This window comes from Miniopterus schreibersii (genome assembly GCF_964146895.1).
Source record: "Miniopterus schreibersii genome assembly, chromosome: 4".
NCBI lineage: Eukaryota > Metazoa > Chordata > Mammalia > Chiroptera > Miniopteridae > Miniopterus > Miniopterus schreibersii.
This window is the reverse complement of record NC_138105.1, coordinates 61,692,766-61,712,398: the sequence shown is the minus strand read 5'-3', so window position 1 is coordinate 61,712,398 and position 19,633 is coordinate 61,692,766. Positions and strand designations below refer to the sequence as shown.

The 19,633-nt window shown below is 42.1% G+C and overlaps 1 protein-coding gene across 3 annotated transcripts in view; it reads right to left on the bottom strand.

The window, feature by feature from the left end:
• INTS9 (integrator complex subunit 9) overlaps window positions 1-19,633 on the bottom strand; it is an 83,053-nt gene that overhangs the window by 12,419 nt on the left and 51,001 nt on the right. For all 3 annotated transcript variants that reach the window (XM_081135856.1, XM_081135857.1, XM_081135858.1), the window contains exons 7-11: window positions 14,906-15,026; window positions 13,979-14,113; window positions 5,402-5,513; window positions 2,581-2,761; window positions 1,053-1,113 (exon numbers count right to left, since the gene is read on the bottom strand). In XM_081135856.1, coding sequence (XP_080991982.1) covers window positions 1,053-1,113; window positions 2,581-2,761; window positions 5,402-5,513; window positions 13,979-14,113; window positions 14,906-15,026 — 610 coding nt within the window. The remainder of the gene's footprint in view (window positions 1-1,052; window positions 1,114-2,580; window positions 2,762-5,401; window positions 5,514-13,978; window positions 14,114-14,905; window positions 15,027-19,633) is intronic.

Sequence of the window (19,633 nt, the reverse complement as noted above, 5' to 3'; positions counted from 1 at the left end):
CAGTTTCCTAAAGTGCTTACACCAATTTAAACACCCTTAAAAAATATATAATATATATAAATATAAAACACACATATATATAAAAAAATTGGAAGAAACTCTATTGTCTGCTAGAGAAAATAGTTAAGAACATTCAGTGTGCTTCTATGATATGCTACGCATGTTAAGCAGCAATAATCCTGAGGCACACAGAAAAATGCCCATGATACAATGTTTGGTGGGAAAAAGACAATGGAAGCAAAGCTGGGTACACAGCTACATGAAAACACTCACCTATTCTGTGAGGGAGGGAGGATTTCCCTCTCTTTAAAAATTGAGGTATCATTGACATATAACATTAGTTTCAGGCGTGTAACATCATGATTCAGTATTTGTATATACATTAAAAAATGATCACCACATTAAGTCTAGTTGACATCTGTTACCAAATAGTTACAAAAGTTCTTTTCCTTCTGATGAGAATGTTTACGATCTGCTCTCAGCAACTTTCAAACACGGAGTATTGTTAACTCTGCCACCATGCTGTGCATTACATCCCCATGACTCGTGTCTATAACTGGACGTTTGCACCGTTTAACCCCCTATTTTAAAAACTGAAATACTATTTTCATCATTAAAACTTTACATTTATGACTAACATGAATAACTGGAAAGAAGACTTTACAATAAAAAATCTGTTATGCTACTAAAAAGTTAGTAGTAGATATTTGACTAGAATTCCTCACGCAGTCAGTGGACAGAGGTCGGCCACGAAGCGCACACGCACTCTGGCAGCATGTGTCAGCGAGAGACAGTAATGGGTCTGCAGTTAGAGAACTTCACTGCCACCTCATCTAGGACACAAAAGGCTGTATGGGTTTATGCAAGGATTTAAAAAATCTAATAACCTGTTATCTCCATCCATAGCCATTAATCTACATTTTCTTTCTTGCTCTGATCCCATCAGACCTTTTATTTTTAAAGATTTTTTTAGAGAGAGAGGAAGGGAGAGGGAGAGGAAGAGAGAGAGAAACATGGAGGTGAGAGTGAAACACCGATCCGCCGTCTCTTACCTCTGCATGAGGAAAAGGTGGTTCTGGGAGATACACCTTAGTCTGTTTGTTGTGACAAAGCCTTAGGAAGAAAAGCAGGTAAGCATGTCAGTTGGGCACACAGGCTCATTTGGTGCCACCCAGTGGTAGCAGCGCAAATAGTAAGTACTAATGTTTGTTTAAAGTTGTCCTGCCAGTGAATCTCATTGTGAATAAAACCCAGTGTCTACCGACCACTCAGGACAGAAATCTCGTGTGAGCATTTTTTTTTTAACCTTTAAAATTCCTCAGTACATTTTTTCTTAAGAAGTAACCATGTTGTTTTAAATTAATTTCAGATTTACAGGAAAGTTGCAAAGACGGTACAGAGTTCCTCATGTAGCCTCTGCCCAGTCTCCCCAATGTTAATCTCATAACCATGATAAACTTGATAAACTAAAAATTACCATTAGTACGTTACAATGAACTAAACTCCAGACTTTACTGGGATTTCACCAGTTGTCCCACTAATGTCCTTTTTTCGCTCCAGTGATTGAGATGAACGTTGATGAGAAAGCCATACGCCTTTTGCAGAGACAGAGCTTTCTGTTTTTCACACCCACTAAGCATCACGGGTCACTCCAATGGGGGATAATGAAGTATCTCAACCTGCAGACACTGGTTTATGGTCCTGCTGACAAACATGAGTGCCATGCATGTGGGATGGAGCAGCCTTGTCTGAATGTAAATACAGAAAGAAAGGTCTTGACCACAACTGAAAGGGGAGGGGAAACAGTCCTCAAGAAAGTGGGTGAGTGGGCAGCACATGAGGTATGTTGCACAGAATGATGTACGCATCCCTTTTTAATGAGAAACAGTAGAGCAATGTGTCCAGTAGGTCACCACACCACTAACAGGGATTAAACACACCGATTTACGTCTTTCCATACCCTGAATGTTTGGAAACACCATTCTAAGGCACTACTGGGTCTACTGTGGAAGTTAATGTTTCCTCCATCCCGCCTGTCTTTTGGTCAAGGTGAGTTAGAGTCAAACAGGCATCTAAATAATCCTAAAAAGGTTCACTGACTTCATACTGTTCAATAATTTACCCACCCTACGTAGGATCAATTTCCTGCTGTAATAAAACTTAACTTTGTCAACTATCATGCCATTAAAATGAAAAAATATATATTATATAGTTTTTCTTTCAGATTTGGTATTATAAATTTAGACATGAGCTTGGGCTTTAGAATCTGTTTCGCATTTAGAATGTAATTTTACTATGTAACAGGCAGAAGACAGCTTGTGAGAAGATAAATGTATAACATTTTTGTTACTAATCTGGAAAAGTGCTGGCTAAATTATGTCTCACATCCTTCCTCCCTTCCTAACTATTCTTCTAAACTTTAACAATATAACAGATCTGGCTTTCATGAACACAGCCTCACATCACAGATATGGGAAAGCCACAGAATGGAAGTTTCATAGTTATGTGAGGAAAAGCCGGGATCATTCTTACTGCTGGAATGTGCTGCATCAAAATAGAACTGAGAGAACAAGCACATACCACTCGGCAAAGATCTGGGAAAACTCAAGTGAGCTGTTGGCCACGGGGGAGATGAAGTAGAAGGGGATGCTGGAGAGGCCGGCCGAGTCGATGTACTGATACAGGCATTCCAGGAGGTCATAGATCACGCCCGAAGGGTAGCAGGGAACCAGCACGTTTCCCCCATTCCTGACGGTCAGTGCTAGGAAAGTTGAAGCCAGAAGGAAAACAATAGTGTCAAAAGAACAGTTTTATAAAAGTAGAATGGAACTTATAATATTTGGATTTCTTTCATTTTCCTACTTCGTCTGTACAATTCACTTCACATCTACGATAATCTGCTTCTCAAGACCAGCACCAAGGTGGGAGGGTCCAGAACCGACGAGCAGGACTAGTCAATGTCTCAATCCCCAGAACAGGACGCGCAATTGAGGGTTTGGGTTTCAAAGGTTACCAATGGCAGCCAAGCTTCAGGACAGAAGACCCTCCAAGCACCTCTTTTTAGCTCCAGCTCAGAACTCTGCTGGATTTGTCACTGTTCAGTCCCTCACCACTGCTGAATGACCTATCACAAAATAGGCCAAGTTTTTCTGTTTGACTCTTTTTAGTGGCATTTTCTTTCATGAATGTTTGTAAGAAAATGCTCCCTACTTTAAATGCCTAAATTATCAAATGAGGAATTGCAACTTCTGGGTATAATCATATCAGAAGTTATAAGTGGCTTAGAAAAATCTAAGTGTCCTCTCAAAGTTTTTTTTTGTTGGGTTTTCAAAACAAACTGAACCGAGCAGCGGTACCTTGAGATCTGGCTGACTTGCTATTACTAGAGTGTAGTACTGCGGGGGAAAATGAAGCTGGTGGTCAGGGCTCAGGACTGGCTCTAGTCCTGCGTCTGCCACCAGCTATAAGACTCAAGTGAGCATGGGAGCCAAGATAGGCCTCAGTTTCCTCATCGGTTATATAAGAGGAGTGAACTAGGTCAGTGGTTTTCAAGCTTTAGTTTGCAGGAAAATATCCAGGAACACGCTGAAAATTCAACTTTTCCTCTGGCTCTCCTTCCCCAGAGCTGGACGTACTAGGTTGGTGGCAGGACTCCATATTTGCATTTTTAATAAGTGCTCTCCTAGATCTTGCAGCAAGCGGTTATTGGACCCCACTCTGAGAGACAGTGGGTTAGATATAAGGTCTCCTTTAGACCTACAATTTTTTGTGTCTATGATTCTAGATTATAGACAAATATACAAACCAAGGATTCTACTTGAGACTAGCCCAATACATTTTCCAAGGTAAGAATAAACTGCTTTGACTTAGTATCAGCAAAGAACAACAAAAACTATGCTTATTGGCATGGCCAAGTGACACCTGAAAGGACAATGCCTTCCATATAAGAGGATGACCATTTCTTTTCCCCAGAGCAGAGGTAATATCACTTATAATTGCTACAGGTGAAGGGTCTGGGCTCACTAACTCCTCTTTGGTAACTGTTATGGACTGAATGTTCCCCTAAATTCACACACTGAAGCCCTGACTCCCTATGTGGTGGTATTAAGGGCAGGGGGCTTTGGGAGGTCATTAGGTTTAGATGAGTGTGGAGCCCCCATGAGGGGATTAGCGCCCTTATAAGAGAAAGACATCACAGCAGCTTCTCTCTGCTACATGAGGACACAGCAAGAAGGTGGCCGGCCATCTGCTAGGAGGAGGGTCCTCACCAGTACCTGGCCATTCTGGCGACCTAACCTCAGCCTTCCCAGCCGCCTGAACAGAGAAAGATGAATGTCTGTTGTCAAGCCCCCCAGTCTATGGTATTTTGTTACAGTAGCCAGAGCTAAGGCATTAACCATCCTATGCTTTTTTAAAAGAAAGGCAGGATTTCTAGATTTCATTGACAACTATATCCAAAGAAAAATAAATTTCTTTCAGGGAGCAAATATCCCGAGTCTCTCAATTTAATTTTCTCCCAAAAGAAAAATAACACCAACCAAATATCCGTGGGGAAAAATACACCTAATCAGTGGTATCACTGTTGTGAATTCAAAATCCGGAGAGAGTAAGTCTTCACTCAACACTGTTGATAAGTTCTGAGACTTTATAAACAAACCAGTTTTACCAGAGGCTAATCGATACAAACAAGGTCACCTCTACGACCTATAATGAAACTTTTGCTGAACCAATGGCATTCTTTGAGGACCTGCTGTATGGTCTTTTTTGTGCTATTAGTTGTAAAGCAAAGGTGTGATTCTTCCCTTGCTTGACAACTGCTACCTGTAAGTGCCCTGCTCCGTCAGTAGATCCCCACCAAAGCAAGAATTTTCTACATAGCCCGGCCGGACGTGGCTCATTGTTTGAACGTCGACCTAGGATCCAGGTGATCGGGGTTCGATTCCAGGTCGGGGTACATGCCCGGGTTGTGGGCCCGATCCCCAATTGGGGGCGTGCAGGAGGTGGCCGATCAATGACTCTCGTCATCATTGATGTTTCTCTCTCTCCCTCCCTCTCCTTTCCTCTCTCTAAAATCAATAAAGATATATTAAAAAAAATTTTTTTTTTCTACATAAACAAGTGAGAGAATGGTATCTGTTATATAACATGCTAAAAATTTGAATTTACCATTATAATAACAATTTTTACAGCACCTTCAGATTTAAGTTGCTCAAGAACTGCTTTTGCTGACTCCTGGCTTTGAAGGATGGGCAAAAAGGGTGGGAGTAAAAGGGGGAAAGGTCTTAAAAGGGGGCATCAGAGGGCATGAGTATGAAGGGACGGGGCAGAATACTACAGGAGCAAGGTCCTGAAGATGAACTTAACACATCTCCTCCAGATCGAGACCGAGCTGCGCACGTACCCAGGTTGCTGAAGAACTCCCCCACCATGCCGTCGGGGTTTGCGGTGGGAATCTGGGTGAGGCCTGTCAGGACGAGAACATCGCTGTTTTTGAGAGACGCTTGGTCCATGGGCTGAAAAACCAGAGAACTATACTTAGTAATTTAAAGAGAGATGTTACAAATGGTAAAGGAAAAAGAGAATATCAACATTGCCCTTTCCACGTGCAACTCGTCGTCAAATCCTCTAACTTCCTGATGACATCTGTCGCTAAGCAGGTTGCCAAGGGGGGTGGGGAGTGATGGGGACGCATGAAGGCACTCCATGGGGTGCTGACAGATACGCCTTGACTGTGGTGCTGAGCATGTATCAAAATTCATAGAACTGTACATTTAAGATCTTAGGGTTTCACTATATATAAATTTTACTTCAATGAAAAAAAAGCTTATTTCTAAAAGCATATGTGCTCCTTTCAAAATATTCTCACATTTACCACTGGTGGTTCTCAAACTCGAGGGTGCGTCAGAATCACCTGGGCAGTTTGTTAGACAGGGATTGCTGAGCCCCAGCCCGAGAGATTCCGATTCAGGTCTGAGCGGCCAGTGAATGTGCATTTCTAACATGCTCCAAGGGATGCGCCTGGTGCTGGTATGGGGATCACGCCTTGAGAACAAGTGTTCTGTGTAATGTGATTCTCAGAGCGACTCTGCAAGTGCATGAAATCAGTGTTTGTTATGAAAATTTGCAAGTTGGGACTCCAGGAGCCAAGGTGATTTTCCCTAAGTCTCAGTGGGAGAGAACCAGGAATAACACAGGATTAGGAATTAGAAACATAAAGCTTCCTTCGAATTCCATCACTAGCCACATGGCCTCAGCAAAGGCTCCGAGCTGGGTTTCTTGCAAAATGGGCATATTTCTTGACTCATCTCTCGTCAATGATTTTTGCGAGTCTCATGAGCTAATATTCATGATATTTTTGTGAACTATGAAGTCCTCTGGCACATTATCACGTGATCCTCAGGATGTTGTATTTAAAAAAAACATTTTTATTGACTTTTAGAGGAAGGGAGAGGGAGAGAAAGAAACATCAAAGTGAGAAACATCAATCTGCTGCCTCCTGCAAGCCCCCTACTAGGGATCGAGCCTGCAACCCAGGCATGTGTCCTGACTAGGAATTGAATGGGCAATATCTTGGTGCATGGGTCAATGCTCAGCCACTGAGCCACACCAGCCAGAGCAGGATGTTGTATTTTTATTTTCACCTGGTACAATATGAATTTTTAATTTTTTTTTCTAAATAAACCAGGATTCAACTGGAAACAAAAATGATTCCATGGTTGAAATGCTGGAGAGCTCATAAACGTTTTCATTTTGTAATACATCTTTTCCTCAGTTTCATCTAATATACTCATTGCAATGTTAGAAAAAAAAAAGCCAGAAACACAGATTACTAAGAGGCCTCATCCCTCCTTTCTCTGTTCCCAAAGGAAAAAAAAAAAAATTCCAAACTGTAGCACAGCAGAGACCCACCACCTGCACTGTTATCTGTGTATAGGTGCCTCTTGGTGTGTTTTCTTTTATCATTTTACATAAGCATAGGTACATGGGCTTCGCTATATTATAAAATGACTGTTGTTATATAAACTGCTTTATTACTTGAGAGACATTTCTTTAATAAGAATATAGAAAAAGTACAGTTATGACAATTATATTGAACAGCTTCTAATTCCTATTTGCAGACATATGCCAACGTGTGTAAGAGCTTTTCTGGTGCTCGGGCAGACCTGACCTACCTATTTGTGCTACACACACACGCGCACGCGCACGCGCACGCGCACACGCACGCGCACACGCACGCACGCACGCACGCACGCACGCCTTCACCGCTTCCACAGAGGGAAAGAGGGGAAGCAGAGTACGGTGGTTTATAGTAGCACACGTACAATGAGCCTGGGAATGTTAACTGTAGCGTGCATCCAACACAAGGAAGCTGCAACGGTGACAAAAGGGACCAAGCTTTGTTGGGCAGCATTTTCTGCTTAAAATGGTAACAATTTTATACGGATCTTATTAGAACAAGCCAATAATGATTTGCAGGGCTGATGGGAGATGGGGGAATTCAGAGGGCCCAGAACTCCCTGAAATGGTATATATAATTCTGTGTGTGTCTGTACATTTTTCTATAGTTAACTGAATTGTTTTATGGGCCATGACCCCAAAAAGTTAAGAACCACTGATCTAAATGAAAACATACATACAATGAAGAACAAATTCTCACCCTAAAACATTACCTCTGAACCTCAGACATCAACATTGCCTTCCATTGAAAATTAAATGCCCAGCCAGGTCTGCGTGGCTCAGCTATTGAGCATCAACCTATGATCCAGGAGATCGGAGTTCGATTCCCGGTCAGGGCACATGCCTGGGTTATGGGCTCAATCCCCAGTGCGGGGCGTGACTCTCTCACTGATGTTTCTCTCGCTCTCTCTTTCCCTCTCCCTTCCTCCATCTGAAATCAATAAAGATATATTTAACAAAAGAACAACAACAACAAAAAGTTAAATGCTTATAATAAAAACACACAAAAGCATTTGTATATCGGGATGATGCTCTAACCAACTGAGCTACAGAGACAGACTCATAGATAGAAAGGCAGACAGCTCTGGTGGGGGAGGGGTTTGAGCAAAAAAACCAAAAAGAGAATTCATGTACAACAGTGTGATGATTGGGGGGAAGGGGGGGTAGAAGAGGGCACAGAGGGGCTAAATGGTGATAAAAAAATTAAATTAAAAAAAAAGAAAATTATCACACATCTCAGTTGTAACTTCAAACAAACAAATAAAAAAAACAAAAGCAGTTCTACAATTTGAATCTCATCAAGATGGAAGTTATGAAATACTTCATGATTGGGTCAGACTAGATGTTCCTAATTTTAGCCCTGTAACTCAGAGACGTTTCTTGTTGATGCCCAGAGGTAGGCTAAAAAGGCTTTTAGTGACGCTCTCCAAACCAAGCTGACACCATCACGGTCTCTGTGTCACCACTGAGGGGCCAATGTATACATTTGCTGCTATCAATAGCCACTCACTGAGCATGTCAAGTGGGAACATTCTGTTCAAACACACGAGAACAGAAAATTCCACTGTGTCCAAGACTCAAATAAAAATACCTTACAAAGCTGACAATTAAAATCGATCTTATAGAATATAATTTTGAAAAACCCTAAGCCCAAGGATGCTGTGGCTATCGTGTTGGTCTTCTGCTGGTTAATTTTTATTGAACACTTTGCACAGGGCATGAGAAAAAGAAGATCCAATCTTTAGGTCCTAGAAGCTTATAATCAAGTTTAAGATAAAACATGTACATATAATCAAAAAAGAGGATTTTTCAAAAAGCCATAGAAGAGATAATGCAGATATCAAGAGTTAGCACTGAGTATATGAATGCCAAGGGGATAAAGACTAGAGAGCTGTGCCAGACCAGGGAGGTTGTTTGTATTTGCTTTTTGGCAGATTGAGTTTGTTCTACTTTTCCTTCCTTCTTTCACCAAGGAACTTAAGACTGAATTTAAGACAGCACAGCCTTTGGAACATCTCCATGACACCCCTTCCCTCCCCGACACCAAGATGTCCTTCCTACATATGCCCCACGGCCTCCAACACTGTCTATCCCAGTACCTATCACACTGGATCGTAACTGCCTATTTACTTGTCTGTGTCCCCAAAGGACTATGAAGCTCTCTGAGGGCAAGGACTTTGTATCTTCATTGCCTAGCAAAATGCCCGGCACACAGCAAATACTAAATAAACGTTTGCTGAATAAATGAGGCCATGAAAAGCAAACAGATGACAGGCAGGGTGAGAGCACTCTATCCTGGGAAATACTGCACCAGAAGACAGGAAGGTGAGAATATGCATGTCCGCTGTGAGAGGAGGGCTGGGCAGGGCGGAGGGCGGAGGGCAGAGGGCAGAGGAAGGTAACCTGCAGATGCCGGATGAATTGACTTGGCTAGAATGGAAAGTCTGAGAAAAGAGATTAGTAGAAAGAGAGAAAGTATAGCTGGTAAAGGGCTAAAAAGGTGAGAATCGTAAAGACGGGTAGGGCGGGCAATAAGGAGTCAGTAGTCTGAAGCAAGAGAAGTTATTTGGTTACAGTAATTACAGACAATACCTGAAGGAGGAGGGTGAGACTACGCAGAGAGAGGACACTCTGAAAGCCCCCGAGCAGCTCAGACATAAAGGGAAAAACATTGTAAATTCATGGCCATTGAGATGGAAGCAGCAGATCTACACAACACGCTAGAAAACAGGCATTTGGGGATGGGTTGGACATATAGGACCACAAAGAAAACAAGACTTAAGATGACTCCACAATCTGAAGTCAGAGATGTAGTCAAAGGGAAATTCAAAAGATGCAACCACGTAAAAGAACAAGGAGGCACTTAGTGAGTGCAGTGCTGGCAAGCTGCAAGTGTTTAGCGGACAGAGAGCAAAATGGATTTACTCTGCCCTATACGTCTTTGATGAGAGAAAAAGGAAACAGCCACGTGACTGGCTGAGTTCGGTCTCCCAAATTTGTTTCAGAAGAGAGACTAAGGTGTGGGAGTCCTCAAGTCCAGGGGGGCTGAAGGGGTGAGATGGACACCTTCCCAGGCCCCTTTCCTGGTCAGGAGGACAGAAAAAGATCAACACAATAAACAAACCAAAACACTACCAACAGCAACAACAAACTATCTGTCACACACTACAACTGTACACACTTCAAGCCTTAGCCGGGCATGGTATCAGTGTCCTGGACTAGATCAGTTTCTAAAACTAACCAAGAATTCTGTAGCTCCCCATGCCCAGGTATTTGTAGCTTTTGCTCTATTATGCTGGTGATTTTCACACCTAAAACTCAAGTCCTACCAGAAGTTAGGCAAAATAGCTAGGAAGCTATTGAAATAATGAGTATTAAGTTGCCTTTTCAAACCATTATAACAGAAAAACTGGTGTTCAAATATAGGTTGACAACTCACAAGCAAATCCATTAATTTGATTCTAAGGCCAAAAAGGCTTTGGCTCTAATAACCAAAAGTGCTCTAGCTATGCTAATGTACTTACGGGATCTAGGCAACGGTTACTGTTTGCTTTGTTCTATTAGTGCTACTGTTTTTAAACTGTGTCCTATACCCTTTCAGGCAGACTGCACATCTGTTTGGTGAAGACGCTTTTCAGTGAAAAAAATCTTTTTAAAAACTTAAATCTCCAACTGTGAGAAAACAACTAAATATTTTATTGTATAGCCATATGATGGAATACCAGGCACAGAGCAAACATCCTGTGGTGAATTACTAATGACCTAAGAAAAGTTCACTAAATAGTTCATCAGGCTTGGCCAGGCGTGGCTCAGAGGTTAAGCGTCGACCTAGGATCCAGGAGATGGCTGTTTGATTCCAGATCAGAGCACATGCTGAGTTGTAGGCTCGATCCCCAGTTGGGGCGTGCAGGAGGCAGCTGATCAATGACTCTCCCATCATTGATGTTTCTATCTCTCTCTCTCCCTCTCCTTTCCTCTGAAATTAATAAAAACATATTTAAAAAAATAAATAAAAAGCCCACACACAAATAAAATAAAAATAAGTACAAAGAAAAACATTTGGAAATTTGTGTATGGAAATATAGCTGTTGAAATAAAGAATCCAGCATGCAGATTGAAGAGCAGTGTGGCTACTGCCAAAGAACGAATTCATGAACTGGAAGATCCGAGGAATTTTTTCAGAAGGCTTCAAGGAGATGGGAAATATAAAAGAGAGATGAGCAAATAAAAGTGTCACTATCTACATACTATCTATTTTCTCTATATAAAGAGGAAAAAATCAACCACAGGAATAACTAATTTATAAAATGATTGAGAACTTTTCTGCATGAAGGAAATGGCGGATTGTACAACCGGACGGGTGTCGTCATAACCATTCTCAATGTCGGAAATCTTTCCTTCCCCAGAGGCAGTGAGCATTTGATATATGTTTGTTGAACTGAAGAACTGCCAATGTTTTCTCTTTTTTTTTTTTAATATGCCTTTATTGATTTCAGAGAGAGGAAGGGAGAGGGAGAGAGAATCACTGATCGGCTGCCTCCTGCATACCCCCAGCTGGGGATGGAGCCCACAAGCTGGGCATGTGGCCTGACCGGGAATCGAACCTCGATCTCCTGGATCCTAGGTCGATGCTCAACTGCTGAGACACGCCAGGCCCAGCTGGGCATCAATGTTTTCTTTAACTTATCTTCCCATTCTTTCTGCCTCAGGCTCAATCCAAAGCCTCATTCCCTTGACCTAATGCTTATTAGATCACTAGGACAGCTGCTACATTCTCCCTAGCGAGTGAGGGTTCCGCTCAACTAGACCAGTGGTTGGCCTTTTTCTGTAAAGTTTCAGGTTTAAGTGCCACAATGGTGTGTAAGCAGCCACTAACAATCCATAAACATATGTGGCTGTATTCCAACAAAACATTATTTACAAAAACAGGTGTATGTTGGGGGGTGTTCAAATTTGGTCCTAGGGCTATAGTTGGCTGAGTTTTAAAGTAGACTGACAAGTTTTCTCAAACTAAAACTTTTCTTATCCCTTCTAATTCAATATAGAATCCAATTATCTGGGTAAAAGAAAATCTAATTTATTTTCTTTTTTACATACAATACTGGCTGCCAGCTAGGAATTAAAATTAATTACTTAAGTATGCTACTCATTACTTTCAAAACCTTATTTTCCCTTTAAATTTACGAACCTTATAAGAATAATTTACTGGAAATTACATCAATAGTACTGTAAAGGCTTTGATGTAAGCAGGACAAATAGGAAGAGTTGGCAGCCAAGTAATCTTTCTGTCTTTCATGGAGGAACAGATCAGGAATGATAGAAGCTGCCAATAAAAAAATTTGATTCAATGAAGCAGATTAAGATGACATTGATGGGCTTTTGATTTCAGTAAGCGGGAAGGCCCAGAATTCTGCTAGCTACAGGCAAAAATTACAACTTGTCCCCTCTAGACCTTGAGATGAAACTTGATTATAAAAGACAGTATTAAAAAAAAACAATGCAGAGGGGCAGCTCAGGAGCATCCTATTATTCCAGACGTACAGCAGCCATTCTTTTTCCCATATTAAAATGAGATAGGGACTTGCCCAAGTTATCTAACCATCCATCCATCCATCCATCCATCCACTCGCTATTTAGTAATATTCCCTGCCCTCCTTCACAAACATGAAAAGAACCAGGATTTATAAAATGAAAAATAAATTCTTTACAAACACCTAAAATGGAATAAATAATACATTTATAACAACGTTTATGTACTTAGCTTCTTGCCAAAATGACTGTTGATGATCAACTTAAAATCTTCTGGTCTGGCCGGGTGTGGCTCAGCGGTTGAGCATCAACCTAGGATCCAGGAGATCGAGGTTTGATTCCTGGTCAGGGCACATGCCCGGGTTGCTGGCTTGATCTCCAGTCGGGGGCGTGCAGGAGGCAGCCGATCAATAACTACTCTCTCATCACTGCTGTTTCTCTCTCTCTCTCTCTCTCTCTCTCTCTCTCTCTCCTCCTTTCCCTTCCTCTCTCTGAAATCAATAAAGATATATTAAAAAATAAATAAATTAAAAAAAATTTCCAATAGCTTCCCTCTACACATTAAAATAAAACCCAAATTTCTCATCATGGCGCACCAGGTCCTACATGACCTGGCCCCTGCTAATCTCTTGGACATCTCCGCTGACCACACCTAGTATACTGCAATCACAGTGGTCTTCTCTGCTGCAAACATGCCCAGCTGTTCCTGCTTCAGGGGCCCGCCACCTCCCACGTCTCTGTAATACTTTGCCCTCACAGTTTTACATGGCTCATTTCTTCAGGTCACAGTTCCAACGAGATCTCCCCCAGAAGCTTTCTCTGACCATGCAATTTAAACTAGTCTCTATCACTCTACACATAACCTTACTTTCCTGTTTTCAGTATTTATATCATAATCTGAAATTACTTTGCTCATTTATTTTCTGCACACCATCCTCTCTCCATACATCAACTGAACCTAGATCCACGAGCACGGACTTGGCCTGTGGGTCGTCACTGACTCTCTCACACCTAGAGGAGTGCTCGACACATAGTAGGCCCTTAGTGAATATTAAGTAATTAATATCTGCTGAGTAAACAAGTGTCCATCTCTCTTCTACATCAGGCTATGATTATTAAAAATGTTGGGAAGTCTCAGAATCCTAGAGGTGACCCTAGAGACAGCAGGATCTTACAGAGGAACTTGGGATTCTAAATGCGGGACATGAATAATCTAACTGATAAAGCCTATCTGTAGAACATAAAGTTTCAGTTCAGCAGGATGCGTAGGCTCTAGAGATCTGCTATACAACACTATCTATGGTCAACGTATTATACAGTTAAAAATTTAAGAGGGTAGATTTCATGTTAAGCATTCTTACTACAATTAAAGAAAAGTGTCTACAGAAACCAAAATTAGGAAGATTAAAAAACTGCTGATGATACACTGGATATATTCTGAATTTGGGTTAAATAACCAAAAAGCTGAATTGTTAAATGAGAATTCAGTTACCTGTGGGTGTGTGGTAAGCAAGGAAGATCCAGAGACGTAAGATACTTTCTCATAATGGGACTGAATAATCCAGTTGGAGCTTCCAAGGGCATAGCCAGAGCTTAGAGGGGTCACCTGGACAGCACCAAAAAGCTCCTGGAAAAGAAACACAGTAAAAATGAGTGATGAGCTTTCAGCAATGCAGTCATGCCAGTAAGTCTGAAGGAGAAAACAACGGGAATTTCGTTCTCCACTTAGAAACTGTTTCAAAGTAAACCATAAAGTTTGAAGTAAAACAGAAAAATGGTAGAGACCATGTGACAGACATTGAGAGCAATTCTAGTTTTCACTTGTCACCTCTCTGAGAGTTTCAGCTCACCCACATGTCACCAGGCACCCAGGCCTCACTCATTAAAAGGCAGAGATGATATATCAGCAAATAACCAAAGAGACAAACACTTTAGTTTTCTTTTTTCTTTTCTTTCCAGGTTAGGTGTTATTCTCATGGTTGTTCTGTACTGAGTGGCTCCAGGCACAAGTTGATAGAAATGGGAACCTTATCATTATCAGGTCAGACCTCAAAAGTTACACTTGCCAAACTGCTTCTTGATCTATTTTATGCTCTCCGTCTCCTATTTCACTTGTCCAAAATCTGTAAAACAGCATCTACTGTTCCAAAGTGAACAGAATGAGATGCCTTTCTCTTGACATATTACATGCCGGCTAATCAAATGCTGGCCAGTGATGTGGAATGTAAGGGTTAGCAAAGAGCGCCAGGAAGAACCTGGGAGCAATGGAGGAAAGTGACACTCTGTTCTGTCTTCAGCGTGGACTAGTACAGGATTCTTAGTGATCAAATGGCTTATAAAAGGGAACTACAGGATCCTACCAAAAACAACTGTATGAATCAAAAGCATTTGTTAATCACTGAAAATCATCAACACTCACAATTTTCTGAGAATATCCCACCAGCTGGATTTTACTAAGGGCAGAGTTCACCTCTTGCAATGTATAGCATCTTCTCCAGGTTGACACTTCCACTGCGTCCTTGAGAGGAGATGGCAGCAGCCTGTGAATGCATCACAATGTCGACTCTTTTAAATTTTATTTACTGATTTAGAGAGAGGAAGGAAGGGGGGAGGGAGGAAAGGAGGGAGAGGAGGGGAGAGAGGGGGAGAGAGAGAGAGAAAGAAACACTGACTTGTTGTTCCACTTATTTATGCATTCATCAGTTGATCCTTACATGCGCCTTGAATGGCGACTGAACTCAAAACCCTGGTGCTTCAGGATGACGCTCTAACCTGCTGAGCTACCCGCCAGGGCACAATGCCAATTCTTTATGTTACAGATTTCTTTCAAGTAATTTGTCCATTTTATATAAGTTGCCCAACTTCCTGGCACATAATTGCTCATGGAATTCCTGTGAAATCATTTTTCTCTCTCTTGGTCGTACTCTCCCCTTTCAGTTCCGGTTCCAGTAACTTAAGTAGTCTCTCTCTTATTTCTTGGTCGATCTAAAGGTTTGTCAGTTTTGTTGATCTTTCCAAAGAATGAACTTGGTTTCACTGATTTTCTCTATTATTTTTCTATTCTTCATTTTGTTTATCCAGCATATAGCTGGATCTTTTTATTTTTATCCAGTCACATGATGTTATTTGATTGAATTGTTTAAGCCACTCACATTTAGTGTTACTGATATAGCTGGCTTATGTCTGCCAATTTAATGTTTGTTTTCTATATGTCTCACGTCTTTTTCTCCCTCTAGTCTTCCTTTACTACCTTTTTTAAATATTAAGTGAATATTTTCAGATGTAGCCTGTTCTTTCATAATTTTTCCCCAAGTTTTTTAGTTATTTCCTTAGTGGTTGTTCTAGGGCTTACCACCTATATCTTACTTAGAACATTTCTTTTTTTTTAAAAAAAATATTGATTTACTTATTTTTTAATCCTCACCCAAGGATATTTTTTCCATTGCTTTTCAGAGAGGGTAGAAGGGGGGTAGAGAGAAAGACATCAATTGGTTGCCTCCCACATGAGCCCTGACCAGAGCCGGGATCAAGCCTGCAACCGAGCTACGTGCCCTTGACTGGAATCAAACCCAGGACCTTCAGTCCGAGGGCCGACACTCTAACCATTGAGGAAAACCAGCCAGGGCCATTTGTCACCTTTTCTCAGTCTTGTGACACCAGGCCAGGCCAGTACACATCCTATGTGTTCTTTGGGAAAACAGCCCGACCCTGAGTGCGAGGGACAGGCAAGAGGTATAGGAGCTCCAGCTGGACGAGCTGCTGGCAGGGGCAAGGCTACTGCTTCCCTTTCCTTCTGCTCCCCCGTATCTCTGCCAGCCATGCGGAGGAAGGGAAAGTTTCTTTCAGAGGCCCTGTGACATAACGGAAAAAACAGACCTCTTCCCGTTACCTCTTGACTTCTGAGCCTCAGTTTCCTCACTGGTAGAATAGGGAGAGTATCACCTTCCTTGCAGAGTTTTCTGTGAGGGGTAAATGCTACAATGCACGTGTCTGGTACAGAGCAGATACTGAACAAAGATTACCTCCAACCCTCCCCAACACACAGAGCCATCATAGCCCCGGGAACACCGCATCTTCCAACAATTCTGGTGAACTGCAGCCCAGGGAGACTGACCCAGATGAACTTGAGTGGTGCAGGCACTTCTCTAGAGGGTCTCAAGGAAGAACCCAAGCTATTCCCCTGCGTTAGCTCCTCCTCTAAATACTCAGGATTAGAGAACCCCATGGCTTGGGCCTCGTAGGGCTGCCCTTCATAAAAGAATAAAGACTTCTCACATTGTGCTGAGTAGCAGAAGGTTCCTTAACTTTATATCAGAGCTGGAAGGCTATTGTGGGAGTGGCTAGAGAGTGGGGGACATAATAAATAACACTTGCAATCCAACCACATCTCTCTTTTTAAAAAAATATATCTTGATTTCAGAGAGGAAAGGAGAGGGAGAGAGAGAAAGAGAGAAACATCAATGATGAGAGAGTCATTGATCGGCTGCCTCCTGCACGCCCCCGACTGGGGATTGAGCCCGCAACCCGGGCATGTGCCCTGACTGGGAATCGAACCCCGATCACCGGGATCCTAGGTCGACACTCAACCGCTGAGCCACGCCCGGCTGGCACAACCACATCTCTTGACCCAACTGAATATGTTTTATGTTGCCCCTGCAACGAGCCACCTCTCTGAGAGGTTGGCTAAAAAGTCACATACAAGGCTAGGTTAGACCTACTTTCCTTCCTCTGCACTTCCCTCCCATCCCTTCACAACCGGTGCTGCCATCACCCAAACTACCACCAGAGCTTTACTTTCTTCTTTCGATGGCCCTTCCAGCATCTTCTCCCCTTCCCGCATCTAGGACAATGTTCTATGAAAATTGAGATTCAAATTTGGGACAGTCTCTCTCAAAACAAGGCATTTGGCTCCTTTACTGTTTCCACTCTCTGCTGGAGAGTAAACAATCCCATATTGAGCCTCCAGAGTAAGCTAGCAAATGATCCAGGCCCTTGGTAAGGGAAGGAGGGAAGACTGAAAATTCAGGTATATTTCAGCGTGGATCTTTTTCCATTCCTCCCTTCAGGATAAACGGCATAGAAACCATAAACTTCTGCTCCAGAAAAACTGGAGAAAGCACTTGTTTATACAGAAATAGTCATGATGGTTTCCGATGACCAGTTTAGTAGGGCAATGTTGGAAGAAGAAGAGTCTTGTTAAATACAATAAAAACAGTAACGTATCTTCCTATCCCATTATATCATGTTATTCACACAGTAGTATATGTTCTTCATTTTTTGTATCCTTGGCACTGACCACAGTGCCCAACATAAAGATTTTTCAAAAGACAAAATGCCTGTTCTCTTATTACACTTCAGGAAAGGTAAGAACCAGTGAACCGATTACTAATGAGTCCTATCTCAAGTGCGCCAGTAAGTCTGGGGCAGAAGTGAGCCCTATGACAGCGTGCGAGGTGGTGACGGCATCAAGGAGGAACCGACCAGTGAGCCAGGAGAGGAAGGCTAAGCGGGTCCCAAGGACACTGGTCTTGTCTCACTGCTCAGTTTAGGGTTTTGTGGCAGGCAGCTTCTGACAGCTCCCAAGGATCCCAACTCCCGTATTCACCTCCTTGTGTTGATTCCCTTCCCCTGAGTGTGGCCTGGACCTCCTGGCTTGCTTCTAGTGAAGCAATAGGACGACAGCCACAGGATGTCACTTCCAAGATTAGGCCCTCTTGCCTGCCAGCTTTGATTTAACCAGCTGCCGTGTGGGGAGAAGCTCGGCGGTGAGCCCACATGGCAAGGGCCTGATGGAGGCTTCGGCCCAATGTCCTTGAGGAACCAAATCCTACCAACCACATGAGGGAGCCCAGAAGGGGTCTTACCCAGTGGAGCTTGAGATAACTGCCCTGTGGGAGACCCAGAGCCAGATGATCCAGTGTTATTGATAAACCAGAAAGCTTTCTGGGGCCTGCTCTAGAACAGATGCAGCGTTTTAATACCTTCACTGAGTGTGAGCTTTTCTCAGGTCTCTTCACTGACATTTTTACAAACTCTGATTCTACAGGACTTCAGCAGAAGGCTGATGTTCATATCCCATTTAACTTTGATTTTTGCTTCTTTTAGATGCAATTTCGAGCCCTTTACCTGACCTCATTTTTCCCTCCATATTTCTAAAATAAGGGTAAAACACTTCCGTCACAAATTGTTGTGAGCACTATAGCAAATGAGTAATAAAATATTCTCTTACAATAATCTGTCCTCATTCGAACCATACTTAACCTGCCAAGCCTGCCTAAGTCTTGCCACTTGGTGTCTAATCTTTGCTTGATAAACTCCTTGAATACAGGAACTGTCTTAAACTTTCAGGGGCATTTTTCTACAGACTTATAATAATGCCAGGCACTTGGTAGTTAATCAACAAATAAGTCTGAAGTTCTATGAATTCCATATTTATACCCACAAATTCCTTTTGCTAACCTCTCTTTCTACTCTTCTGAGATAGCCACTTTGTCATTACTTCCTTCCATCTCCTACCTTGTCTTTAACATCCTGTAACTTAGCTTTCCCTAAAACCCTCCTTATGCTTACCTGCAGACATTATCACAGGGAGGCATTTAAAGAACCATTCAAAGCCATTAGGATTATTGGCTGATAAGGAAATACAGTGGGAACAACTTCTGTTTTTTTCTGGCTTTCTAATTTATCAAAGTCAAGTTCTCAGCGTCTAAATGTTTCATAAGTACTTTCTAAAAGATTTCATTGTTTTGTTTTGTTCTTATCACACTTGAGTGCTTAATGAACATTTTCCCAGTGCTCTGGCATCATGCAGAGCTCTGCTGCCTCTTCTACCCTAAAGCCCAAGGAGCACAAGATCATGTGATTCTGTGAAAAGGGAAGACTTTAAAGTCCACTGGGAACACTTAGAAGCTTATAAATAAAACACTGGTGGGGCTTTTTCTAAGCGTTTGATGAATGAATGAACAAAATGAATACAAGAACAACATACAAAGAGTATAAGAAACAGAAAAGTGGTTTTCCTCTCATTACAGCAAACTGCTTAACATACATCTGGGTGGGGTGGAGTGGAGATGCAACATCTAGATACTTTACTGAATGTGGAGCTCCAAAATCATGCATTTAATATTAACCTGAAACTAGATTAAAA